The 13384-nt window shown below is 33.7% G+C and overlaps 2 protein-coding genes across 3 annotated transcripts; one reads left to right on the forward strand and one right to left on the reverse strand.

Annotated features, from left to right (window-relative positions):
* The first annotated feature begins 39 nt into the window (after positions 1-39).
* Positions 40-1193, forward strand: Rpe (ribulose-phosphate 3-epimerase). The gene is made up of 4 exons (XM_011142512.3): positions 40-424; positions 513-620; positions 693-914; positions 1030-1193. The coding sequence occupies exons 1-4, from the start codon at positions 191-193 to the stop codon at positions 1135-1137; spliced, it is 672 nt and encodes a 223-aa protein (XP_011140814.1). The 5' UTR covers positions 40-190; the 3' UTR covers positions 1138-1193.
* A 62-nt stretch (positions 1194-1255) lies between these two features.
* On the reverse strand, positions 1256-2699 carry LOC105184004 (putative methyltransferase C9orf114 homolog). 2 transcript variants are annotated; one of them, XM_011142509.3, is made up of 2 exons: positions 2618-2699; positions 1256-2512 (listed from the first exon to the last, which is right to left on the reverse strand). In XM_011142509.3, the coding sequence occupies exon 2, from the start codon at positions 2489-2491 to the stop codon at positions 1394-1396; it is 1098 nt and encodes a 365-aa protein (XP_011140811.1). In that variant the 5' UTR covers positions 2492-2512; positions 2618-2699; the 3' UTR covers positions 1256-1393. The 2 variants fall into 2 exon arrangements, with proteins under 2 accessions (XP_011140811.1, XP_011140812.1); XM_011142510.3 differs by having other exon boundaries at positions 1256-2542; positions 2618-2689.
* Positions 2700-13384: the final 10685 nt, after the last annotated feature.

A 13384-nucleotide genomic window follows, 5' to 3' on the forward strand; every position in this document is an offset into this window, starting at 1 on the left:
AGGTTAGATTATATTATCTCTGAAAACACGCGAAACATTTTACACGAAAACACTTCCATCTGAGTAATACAATACATAAGACATTTTTATTCTGATCTATTTTATTATAAAATTATATTAGACGTATATATGTTTATCTATATAATTTTGCCTTAAAGTGACTGAAAATTTTTCGAATACTCGTCGAAATATGGCAAAGCTTAATGCAAAAATCGGTCCGTCGATCTTAAACGCCGACTTAGCACAGCTTTATGAAGAATCACAAAAATTGTTGGACAATGGCGCAGATTATCTACATTTGGACGTGATGGATGGTCACTTTGTTCCTAATCTTACGTTTGGTCATCCCATTGTAAAATGTCTTCGTAATAAAATAAAAGATGCTTTCTTCGAGACACATATGATGGTATCTGATCCGGAAAAAGTAGGTGGCAAAAATGTTTACATATAAGATATTTAATTAAAACTATATATTAAAATAAATTTATATATCATTGCATAAATAATTACAGTGGATTGTACCTATGGCTGATGCAGGAGTAAATCAATATACATTTCATGTTGAGCCAGTAAAAGATGTTTTTCTAGTCTGTAGAAAAATAAAAGAAGCAGGAATGAAGGCATATAATATTGATTAAAACTTAATGTTTCAACTAATTTTAACTCATATTAATTGATTTCTATAAAAGTAGGTTGGTGTGGCACTCAAACCAGGAACACCTGTGGATGTTGTATGCGATTATGTAAACTTGGCTGATATGATCTTAGTGATGACTGTGGAACCTGGCTTCGGTGGTCAGAAATTTATAGAATCAATGTTACAGAAAGTATCATGGTTGAGAAAAAATTACCCTTTGTTAGACATTGAGGTCGATGGTGGAGTTGGACTTACTACAATTGAATCTTGTGCAAAGGTATATGTTAATTTATTAAAATTACAATAATCTATAAATAATTTCACTAAACAATCTGGCTTAAATATGTATATATTAAAATTACTTGATCATACATCTATTATATTATTTTTAGGCTGGTGCTAATATGATTGTATCTGGTACAGCTATTATAGGTTCTACTGATCAGGCTAAAGTGATTACCACCTTAAAAAATACTGTCAATTGTTATTTGAAACAATGAACATTCAAAATAGTGATAAGTGAAAATAATGTGAAAACAAACATTTTTAAGAAAATACTTTATATTTTTATAGAAATGTATATGTACAAAAATCCATATTTTTTTATATAATTAAGTTATAATTAATATGGTATAATCTAATGGTTATAATTAATAGAGTAAGATTTAACAGTTACAATTACTATGGCAAGATCTAACATAATTTTAGAGATAAAATACAATATGTATCTATTTATCTCGACTATTATTTATTTCTTTAGCTAGTAATTTTTTTTGATACCAATTTAGTCCTTAGTTCAGCTAAAGTTATAAGGACTGCTTCTTCTGTTCTGATTGTTTGTGATCCTTGTTGAGGGCATGTGTTCAAATATTTGTGAAACATCAACGATGGGTCATCAATGTCCAAATATGGATCCACATCAACTATTGCTTCTAATCCAGCAAGACCTCCAAATACTATAAGGCAATGATGATACTCTAGACTCTTTGCTTCTATTTTGTCAATTAGTGTTCCCTTGTCAGATGTCCCAATTATCAAATCATATCCATCTTTGCACTGACAATTTGTTATTACTTCTGTTAGATTTTTAGCTAACTTGACAGTGTATCCCCAGTATGTACCAGTTTCTGCACGTGGTACATTGGGTGGTACTACGATACCATTCAATTTTTTAGAGTTTGGTTGATTGGGTGGTATTTTTACAGTCACTCTCAATCCAGGTATTAGCACCTTATCAACATGAACATCATTCACAAGTCCGACATTTACCTGAGAACCTTTGCCTACTTTTATAGGTTTATTTGTAACTATCCCTTCACGGTACAGAGAAATGTCATCTTGTTTCAAATGATGCGGTGCATTTAAAGGATTTAAAACACCTGCATATTGTAGATCTTTGTGAATTGGGAAGAAATATTTTCTCAGATATTGCGGACATTCCATATACTGCAATATTCTGGCTAATTGGAGACATCCAATTCTGGCCTCGCCGAGCACATCATCCTTCCTAATCTTCCTCTTTTCATCTTCTGTGACATCGCCCTTGTCATCAAATACTATGATCTCATCTACATTATAAATGCATGCAGCACGCGCGATCTGCCCTGCTAAATACGTCCGCAACTCCGGAGACTGTGCATTGTCAAGAATAGATCCAGGTACCGCTATACTCACTGTGCAGATATCCGGACGTTCATACTTTGCATCTTCCACGTACTCCTTCGTTTCGTTCAATTCTTTCTCTAGTTCCATTTTTCTAGCTTTCTTTATTATCTTCTCTTCTTTCCATTGTTTTCGCAATTCTTTCTTTTTCCGATTGTATTCCTTCCAATCTTTGGGTTTTGAGACGGACATTTATTCTTCCCCGAAAATTATCTAGTATCAACAAATAGACACTAATAATTCCTAAAATATTTTATTCGTAAAGATATTTCTTTGTATTGCAGCTCCTATAAGAGAAAAGAGTTTAAAAGCAGTTACCGGTGTTTTGGCCCACACCAATTTTCACAGCTGTTTAATGCGCCATCTGCGCGCATTTTAAAGCTGGAACCAGAGAGGAACGTGAGAGCGGCCAACACAGTGTTTTCGACGACACCGATTTTTCGCACTGGAAAAAGCCGCCATCTGCATCCATTTTTAGAGGGGAACTACGAGGCTACATCCACATTCAGGTTTCGGCGGTAAAACCTGTATGTGGTGGCAGTCCGTGCTACATCCATTTTTAGGCGGTTTATGTCCGTGCTAAAACCATAATAGCATATTTGACAAGCACGGTCTCGCACATTGTTACGCGTTTATAACATGAATTAACATGTTAACATGTGCAAAACAAAAAAAGAATTGACATTGTGTATGATTAATATCATGAAGATCATACGAAGTGTCCGGTAATTAGCTGCCAACTCGAAGTGTGAGGGTAGATTGGGTTGAGACAAACATAAAAGTCCCATACCATTTTACGAGATTCGCAATAATTATCGAGTTATTAATGACAGAAATCTGAGGAGTAAAAATGCGCCGACATAGATAATTCGAAAAGCGTTGCAGCTGCTCGGGGCAGCGATCATGAATCTTTTCCCTAACGTGAACTAATAAAAAGTGAAAGACTTCTGTGAATCAGTGAAAAATGAAAAATTTTATATGAATTTGTGAAAATCGAAATATTTCACACGACAATTGAGTTATTCAACATGGCAGTTGCGCGTTTTGGACAATGAATACCAAAGAAATCAAAATGATCAAAATAATAATGTCCGTGTAGTCCGAAGGATATTACGTGACACACAAAATCCGTTTGATATAATATCCAAAGAAAATGTTTCAAAATATGTACGTACAGGTAATATAAACCTTATGTACCGACGAGATATACTACAAAGACTGATGACCTTACGGGATTTAGCGTACCAGAGAAATTTCCCTGGTGAGGCACTCGGGTGAAAGAGACCGTCTCGCATTTAGCGTAATAAAATTTAATAGAAACTAATACTTTTCAATCCTTTTCTTCGGATCAAAAAGATTCAGAAATCAGACATATTCAAAATGTCAATACTTTTTAATACGTTTCAATTCGACATTTTATACAGAAAAGTAGGACGAAGGGAATGGGATGGGCAACGATACATCATGCGTCCCCAGATGTGTCAAATCGTTTATTATAGAGGAGACTTTGATAGGGCAACATGTATTCGAATATTTAATCGTCCCATGGACCACTTATATATAATAAAAAAAAAATTAACGCGGATAAATGAACGATTCGTATCAATTTTTCCTTTTCTTATAGAGCAATGAAAGAGTAAATCAGTATCGAAAATCGAATACCGATTAATACCATAAATCAGTGTCAGAAAATTGTCCAATGACAATTTTTCTCATTTTTCAGGTAGTTACCCCTCTAATCTCATTCAACAAATTAACTCGGATAAACGAACGATTCGTATAAATTTTTTTTGTCTTGTAAAACAATGAGAAAATAAATCAATACCGAAAATCAAAGACCGTTCAATATCTAATATTTTCATCAAATTAACGCGGATAAATGAACAATTTGTATCAATCTTTTTTTCTTTTATAGAGAAATCAAAGACTAAATCAGTATCGAAAACCGGATATTGATTAATACTATAAATCAGCGTTAAAAAATTGTCTATGTGCAATGACAAGTTGTTTTCATCTTGCAGGTACTTACCCCACTAATTTACTCAACAAATTGAGTCGGATAAAAGAACGATTCGTATTCAATTTTTATTCTGTTGTAAAGAAATTAAAGAATCAGTCAGTACCGAAAATTGAAGACCGATCAATATTTAATGTATTCATCAAATTAACGCGGATAAATAAACGTTCCATATGATTTTTTTTTTCTTATTGAGAAGTGAAAGAGTAAATCAGTACCAAAAATCGAATGTCGATTAATACCATAAATCAGTGTCAAAAAATTGTCCAAGTGCAATGACAATTTGTTCTCATTTTTCAGGTACTTACCCCTTTATCTCATTCAACAAATTAACTCGGATAAACGAACGATTCGTATCAACTTTTTGGCTTGTAAAACAATGAAAAAATAAATCAGTACCGAAAATCGAAAACCGTTCAATATCTAATTTTTTCATCAAATTAACGCGGATAAATGAACAATTTGTATCAATCTTTTTTTCTTTTATAGAGAAACCAAAGACTAAATCAGTATCGAAAACCGGATATTGATTAATACTATAAATCAGCGTTAAAAAATTGTCTAAGTGCAATGACAAGTTGTTTTCATCTTGCAGGTACTTACCCCACTAATTTACTCAACAAATTGAGTCGGATAAAAGAACGATTCGTATTCAATTTTTATTCTGTTATAAAGAAATTAAAGAATCAGTCAGTACCGAAAATTGAAGACTGATCAATATTTAATTTATTCATCAAATTAACGTGGATAAATGAACGTTCCGTATGATTTTTTTTTTCTTATTGAGAAGTGAAAGAGTAAATCAGTACCAAAAATCGAATGTCGATTAATACCATAAATCAGTGTCAAAAAATTGTCCAAGTGCAATGACAATTTGTTCTCATTTTTCAGGTACTTATCCCTTTATCTCATTCAACAAATTAACTCGGATAAATGAACGATTCGTATCAACTTTTTGGCTTGTAAAACAATGAGAAAATAAATCAGTACCGAAAATCGAAAACCGTTCAATATCTAATTTTTTCATCAAATTAACGCGGATAAATGAACAATTTGTATCAATCATTTTTTCTTTTATAGAGAAACCAAAAACTAAATCAGTATCGAAAACCGGATATTGATTAATACTATAAATCAGCATTAGAAAATTGTCTAAGTGCAATGACAAGTTGTTTTCATCTTGCAGGTACTTACCCCACTAATTTACTCAACAAATTAAGTCGGATAAAAGAACGATTCGTATTCAATTTTTATTCTGTTGTAAAGAAATTAAAGAATCAGTCAGTACCGAAAACTGAAGACCGATCAATATTTAATTTATTCATCAAATTAACGCGGATAAATGAACATTTCGTATGAATTTTTTTTTCTTATTGAGAAATGAAATAGTAAATCAGTACCAAAAATCGAATGTCGATTAATATCATAAATCAGTGTCAAAAAATTGTCCAAGTGCAATGACAATTTGTTCTCATTTTTCAGGTACTTACCCCTTTTATCTCATTCAACAAATTAACTCGGATAAACGAACGATTCGTATCAACTTTTTGGCTTGTAAAACAATGAAAAAATAAATCAGTACCGAAAATCGAAAACCGTTCAATATCTAATTTTTTCATCAAATTAACGCGGATAAATGAACAATTTGTATCAATCTTTTTTTCTTTTATAGAGAAATCAAAGACTAAATCAATATCGAAAACCGGATATTGATTAATACTATAAATCAGCGTTAGAAAATTGTATTGATTGAATTGAGAATCAGTCAGTATCGAAAATTGAAGACCAATCAATATTGAATTTATTCATCAAATTAACGCGGATAAATGAACGATTCGTATGAATTTTTTTTTCTTACAGAGAAATGAAAAAATAAATCAGTACCGAAAATCGAATATCGATTAATATCATATATCAGTGTCAAAAAATTGTCTAAGTGCAATGACAAGTTGTTTTCATCTTGCAGGTACTTACCCCACTAATTTACTCAACAAATAAACTCGAATAAACGAATGATTCATATCAATTTTTCTTGTCTTATAAAAGAAAAGAGAGAATAAATCAGTACCGAAAATTGAAGACCGATCAATATTTAATTTATTCATCAAATTAACGCGGTTAAATGGACGATTCGTATCAATTTTTTTTTCTTGTAGAGGAATGAAAGAGTAAATCAGTACCGAAAATCGAATATCGATCAATACCAGAAATCAGTGTTAGAAGATTGTCCAAGTGCAATGACAATTCGTTCTCATTCCTGAGTCTTTCCCGAGTCGAAATATTAATTCTACATTGATCCTGCAAATTGCATCCAATTTGAAAAATCAATGTAGAATATCCAGGTGCGCAATAGTGAACAAGCTTTGTCCTACCTGAACGTTACATCTGGCTACTCTCGCAGTCTCGCCCATGATGAGTCTTCAACAGCGACGTATTCCGCAGTTATTTAATACGTTTATTTCGATAATGTATATGTACTTAATCCTTATATTCTTAATTTAAATGAGCAATTTTTGTTGATTTTGATTATATATTCGCTTAACAGCGCAAGAAAGAGAACAAAGATAAAAACGTAAATAGAACTGCCTTTGTTAGAACTGCGCGTGAGATAAATATATAAGGATTAAATAATCATATAAGAATTAGAGGAAATGTGGGATGAAAAACACTTTTTATTCTCATCATTCTTAAAGTTCTTTTTTCCTTTTTTCTTCTCTTTTTTTTTCTTTTCTTTTTTCTAATGAGAATGATGAGAATTGTAGCTCTTAAAAGAGCTGAAGCTGCAAAAAGACAACGGTTATGTCTAATAATGCTGTTTCACTAATAGAGATTTTAATTCTGATTCGATACAATAAGAAAGATAAACAAGAATGAGAAACGGACATTCTAGCAGATTCTAAACGAAAACAGCAATCTGAGCATTATTAGACGAATAAAAATCAACACTTGTAAAATTTATATTAGATTCTAAGATCATTATTCATAGTTTTTTTTTAATTATGTGCAATTTTTCATTGAGAACATAATTAAAAATTTGTATTCATAAACCTTAGCTTGCCTCAGCAACCTTGCTTGAATAGACATTCATATTTTACGAGAAAAGAAAAGTAGAACTCATGTTACGTGAAATCAGTTTAACGAATAATCAAATCTCAAGCTATTTTTCAAATGATAAACTATGAATGCTGATCTAATTTCGACTCGGGTATGTCCTTACTTCGAGTAAGGTCCGTTAAAATTAGAAAAATCCTACGTAATAATAATTACTCGAGGTACCTCGAATATCATACATGATGTATCGCTGTCCTCGGCTGCGTCTCTCGGCGCGCTCCGAGTCCTCTCTCCATCCTGACTTCTCGATCCGACGTCTTCCTTCTAGTTACTCCGTCGCAGCACCCCCGGATACTCAATCGTAGCACTGGCGACGACACTGACTCTAGCTCTAACACTCGCGCAAGTAAGATTCGGGGACAAAGAAACGCGTATTAATCGACACTGCTCTGCGTCGCGGCATGCGCGTCGTTCGTCGGCCCGAGGCGCAATGTCCTTTCCGCAATCACGGAGTCATATATAAGTGTATGAAAACAAACAATCGAGAAGGCACGGTTACCCCCCACCTTGCCGATCAATGTTAATGCCTGCGTCGTCCGTTAGCTGAAAATGAAAACAACTCGTGTTTTCAAAGCATGCCGGAGAGAGAGAGTCGCTTCAAACTTCACAATAATTATTTACGTCTGTTCCAAGAATCATATTATGCTGAATTCAAACTGTCTCTATTTTGACATGACATACACGAGATCTGCGATCGCATCATTGATCTTTCTTTGGACAAGAAAATCCTGAGAGGAACGCTGTTCGAGAATATCACATTTTATGTTTCAGGTGCCTTGCAGATTATCGAATCCGATGTAACAGCTGTTATGAAGAATGATGAGAATAAAAAGTGTTTTTCATCCCACATTTTCTCTAATGTAACAGCTGTTACATCGGATTCGATAATCTGCAAGGCACCTGAAACATAAAATGTGATATTCTCGAACAGCGTTCCTCTCAGGATTTTCTTGTCCAAAGAAAGATCAATGATGCAATCGCAGATCTCGTGTATGTCATGTCAATAGAGACAGTTTGAATTCGGCGTAATATGATTCTTGGAACAGACGTACCCAGATAGCCAAACCTGCGCGAGCAGATTTCGAACAAAGCCTGCTATCATAGTTTGATGGCAAATAGACAATAAATTTAAGAATCTGTTATATGAAATTATGCCACCAATCTGCGGTCAAATATGCGCCAGATCCTGCTATCGGATATTTGGCGGCAGATTTGTAGCAAAAACTGCGCAAGACTTGCAGTAATTTGATGGCAGATTGGCGGCAGAAATCGAGCAAACTCTGCGCGCAAACTCTACGCGTAGTTTGGCAGCAGGACCTGCGAGGTTTCTGCCGACAATCTGCTCGCACGGCCTGTCGCATAGGTCCTGTCGACAAAACACGAGCCTAATGAGGACACAGATGGCTATGGCTTTGATGTGGAGATCTGATCGAAATTGGCGTCAATCTGCGCGCATTCTGCTAGCATTTTGCTTGCAATGGGTAAATAAGTATTGTGAAGTTTGAAGCGAGTCTCTCACAGGCATGCTTTGAAAACACGAGTTGTTTTCATTTTCAGCTAACGGACGACGCAGGCATCAACACTAATCGGCAAGGTGGGGGGTAACCGTGCCTTCCCGATTGTTTGGTACGCTTATATATGACTCCGTGATTACGGAAAGGACATTGCGCCTCGGGCCGACGAACGACGCGCATATCGCGACGCAGAGTAGTACGAGTGTCGGTTAATACGCGTTTCTTTGTCCGAATCTTACTTGCGCGAGTGTTAGAGCTAGAGTCAGTGTCGTCGCCAGTGCTACGATGGAGTATCTGGGGGTACTGCGACGGAGTAACCAGAAGGAGGACGTCGGATCGAGAAGTCAGGATGGAGAGAGGACTTGGAGCGCGCCGAGAGACGTGGACAGCGATACATCATGTATGGTATTCGAGGTACCTCGAGTCATTATTATTACGCAGGATTTTTCTGATTTTAACGGACCTTATTCGAAGTAAGGACATACCCGAGTCGAAATTAGACCAGCATTCATAGTTTATCATGTGAAATATGATAAAATAGCTTGAGATTTGATTATTCGTTAACCTAATTTCACGTAACATGAGTTCTACTTTTCTTTTCTCATGAAATATGAATGTCTATTCAAGCAAAGTTGCTGAGGCAAGCTAAGGTTTATGAATACAAATTTTTAATTATGTTCTCAATAAAAAGTTGCACATAATTTAGAAAACTATGAATAATGATCTTAGAATCTGATATAAATTTGATTGTGTTGATTTTGATTCGTCTAATAATGCTCAGATTGCTGTTTTCGTTTAGAATCTGTTAATGTCCGTTTCTCATTCTTGTTTATCTTTCTTATTGTACCGAATCAGAATTAAAATCTCTATTAGTGAAACAGCATTATTAGACATAACCGTTGTCTTTTTGCAGCATCAGCTCTTTTAAGAGCTACAATTCTCATCATTCTCATTAGAAAAAAGAAAAGAAAAAAAAAGAGAAGAAAAAAGGAAAAAAGAACTTTAAGAATGATGAGAATAAAAAGTGTTTTTCATCACCCATTTCCTCTAATTCTTATATGATTATTTAATCCTTATATATTTATCCTACGCGCAGTTCTAACAAAGGCAGTTCTATTTACGTTTTTATCTTTGTTCTCTTTCTTGCGCTGTTAAGCGAATATATAATCAAAATCAACAAAAATTGCTCATTTAAATTAAGAATATAAGGATTAAATACATATACATTATCGAAATAAACGAGTATTAAATAACTGCGGAATACGTCGCTGTTGAAGACTCATCATGGGCAAGACTGCGAGAGTAGCCAGATGTAACGTTCAGGTAGGACAACGCTTGTTAATTATTGCGCATCTAGATATTCTGCATTGATTTTTCAAATTGGATACAATTTGCAGGATCAATGTAGAATTAATATTTCGACTCGGGAAAGACTTTTTTTTTATCAAATCCTAACTTGTGGAAAACTATCGATTTGAATGTCGGCAAGAAAAAAACGAAGATACTTTTGTTAGATATTTGACAAAACGCTGGATCGGTATTTATCCAACGCTTAAAAAATAACACTGAGAATGTTTTAGTTGGATGAAAATTAATAAATTTTCGTTACTTTCCGCTTGCGGTTTTCGATCGTTAGTGGCGATTTAGAGACGGAGAGAGGAGAGCGAGAAAGAAAGAGAAACGTCTTGCCAGGATTTCTGCAGACCGGTTCATTTCGACAGATTCGGTATTAAAATATTAGACGTAGAAAAAGTAAGAATGAAAAAAAATTTTTTATATTAGTACAGAAAGTCCGACGTACTTTTATCAAATAGAGATCAGTAACCAAATTTTCTACAAGTTAGGACTAGGATAGAGAAAACGTCAAATCTTTTGCGACGATGAAATTAAACAGCAATATAAATTTTGATTTACGATATTAATCGATATTCGATTTCCGGTACTGATTTGCTTTCTCATTTCTCTATAAGAGAAGAAAAAATTAATACGAATCGTTCGTTTATATATCCGAGTTAATTTTTTGAATAAATTACAGGGGTAAGTACCTGAAAAACGAATAAGAACTGAACCGACGAATGAGAACGAATTGTCATTGCACTTGGACAATCTTCTGACACTGATTTCTGGTATTGATCGATATTCGATTTTCGGTACTGATTTACTCTTTTATTTCTCTACAAGAAAAAAAATTGATACGACTCGTTCATTTATCCGCGTTAATTTGATGAATAAATTAAATATTGAGCGGTCTTCAATTTTCGGTACTGATTTATTCTCTCATTTCTTTATAAGACAAGAAAAATTGATACGAATCATTCGTTTATTTGAGTTAATTTGTTGAGTAAACTAGAGGGATAAATACCTGAAAAATGAGAACAAATTGTCATTGCACTTGGACAATTTTTTGACACTGATTTTACGGTATTGATCGATATTCGATTTTCGGTACTGATTTACTCTTTCACTTCTCAATAAGAAAAAAAAAATCATACGGAACGTTCATTTATCCACGTTAATTTGATGAATAAATTAAATATTGATCAGTCTTCAATTTTCGGTACTGACTGATTCTTTAATTTCTTTATAACAGAATAAAAATTGAATACGAATCGTTCTTTTATCCGACTCAATTTGTTGAGTAAATTAGTGGGGTAAGTACCTGCAAGATGAAAACAACTTGTCATTGCACTTGGACAATTTTCTTGACATTGATTTATGGTATTGATCAATCTTCGGTTTTCGGTACTAATTTATTCTCTCATTATTTTATAAGACAAGAAAAATTGATACGAATCGTTCGTTTATCCGAGTTAATTTGTTGAATAAGATTAGAGGGGTAAGTACTTGAAAAATGAGAACAAATTGTCATTGCACTTAGACAATTTTATAACACTGATTTATAGTATTGATCAATATCCGGTTTTCGGTACTGATTTAGTCTTTGATTTCTCTATAAAAGAAAAAAAGATTGATACAAATCGTTTGTTTATCCACGTTAATTTGATGAATAAATTCAATATTGATCGGTATTCGATTTTCGGTACTGATTTCTCCTTTCATTTTTCTATAAGAAAAGAAAAAATTCAGACGAATTGTTCATTATCCGCGTTAATTTGATGAAAAAATTCGATATTGAACGGTCTTCGATTTTCGGTACTGATTTATTTTCCCATTTTTTTATAAGACAAGAAGAATTGATACGAATCGATCGTTTATCTGAGTTAATTTGTTGAATAAGATTAGAGGGGTATGTACCTGAAAAATAAAAACAAATTGTCATTGCACGTGTGCAATTTTTTGACACTGATTTATAGTATTAATCGATATTCGATTTTCGGTACTGATTTACTCTTTCATTTCTCTATAAGAAAATTAATAAACAGAAAATTAATACGAATCGTCCATTAGTCCGCGTTAATTTGATGAATAAATTAGGTATTGATCGGCCTTCGATTTTCGGTACTGATTTATTCTCTCATTTCTTTATAAGAGAAGAAAAATTGGCATAAATCGTTCGTTTAACCGAGTTAATTTGTTGTGTAAATCACAGCGGTAACTACCTAAAAAATGAGAAAAATTGTCATTGGACAATTTTCTGACACTGATTTATGGTATTAATCGGTATTCGATTTTCGATACTGATTTATTCTTTCATTGCTCTATAAGAAAAGGAAAAATTGATACGAATCGTTCATTTATCCGCGTTAATTTTTTTTTTTATTATATATAAGTGGTCCATGGGACGATTAAATATTCGAATACATGTTGCCGTATCAAAGTCTCCTCTATAATAAATGATTTTACATGTCTGAAGACGCATGATGTATCGTTGCCCGCATCTCATTCCCTTCGTCCTGCTTCTCTGTATAAAATGTCGAATTGAAACGTATTAATAAGTATTGACATTTTGAATATGTCTGAATATGTTCTGAATCTTTTTGATCCGAAGAAAAGGATTGAAAAGCATTAGTTTCCATTAAATTTTATTGCGCTAAATGCGAGACGGTCTCTTTCGCTCGGGTGCCTCACCAGGGAAATTTCTCTGGTACGCTAAATCCCGTAAGGCCATCAGTCTTTGTAGTATATCTCGTCGGTGCATAAGGTTTATATTACCTGTACGTACATATTTTGAAACATTTTCTTTGGATATTATATCAAACGGATTTTGTGTGTCACGTAATATCCTTCGGACTACACGGACATTATTATTTTGATCATTTTGATTTCTTTGGTATTCATTGTCCAAAACGCGCAACTGCCATGTTGAATAACTCAATTGTCGTGTGAAATATTTCGATTTTCACAAATTCATATAAAATTTTTCATTTTTCACTGATTCACAGAAGTCTTTCACTTTTTATTAGTTCATGTTAGGGAAAAGATTCATGATCGTTGCCCCGAGCAGCTGCAACGCTTTTCGAATTATCTATGTCGGCGCACTTT

This window comes from Harpegnathos saltator, unplaced genomic scaffold, assembly GCF_003227715.2.
Source record: "Harpegnathos saltator strain DR-91 unplaced genomic scaffold, Hsal_v8.6 scaffold720, whole genome shotgun sequence".
Classification (NCBI taxonomy): Eukaryota; Metazoa; Arthropoda; class Insecta; order Hymenoptera; family Formicidae; genus Harpegnathos; species Harpegnathos saltator.

Excerpts from the sequence above, each read along its gene's own strand:
- Rpe (XM_011142512.3), top strand. The coding sequence starts at position 191 with ATGGCAAAGCTTAATGCAAAAATCGGTCCGTCGATCTTAAACGCCGAC. Across the intron at positions 621-692 it reads TAAAAGAAGCAGGAATGAAG|GTTGGTGTGGCACTCAAACC; the intron begins GCATATAATATT and ends CTATAAAAGTAG. Across the intron at positions 915-1,029 it reads CAATTGAATCTTGTGCAAAG|GCTGGTGCTAATATGATTGT; the intron begins GTATATGTTAAT and ends TATTATTTTTAG.
- LOC105184004 (XM_011142509.3), bottom strand. The coding sequence starts at position 2,491 with ATGTCCGTCTCAAAACCCAAAGATTGGAAGGAATACAATCGGAAAAAG.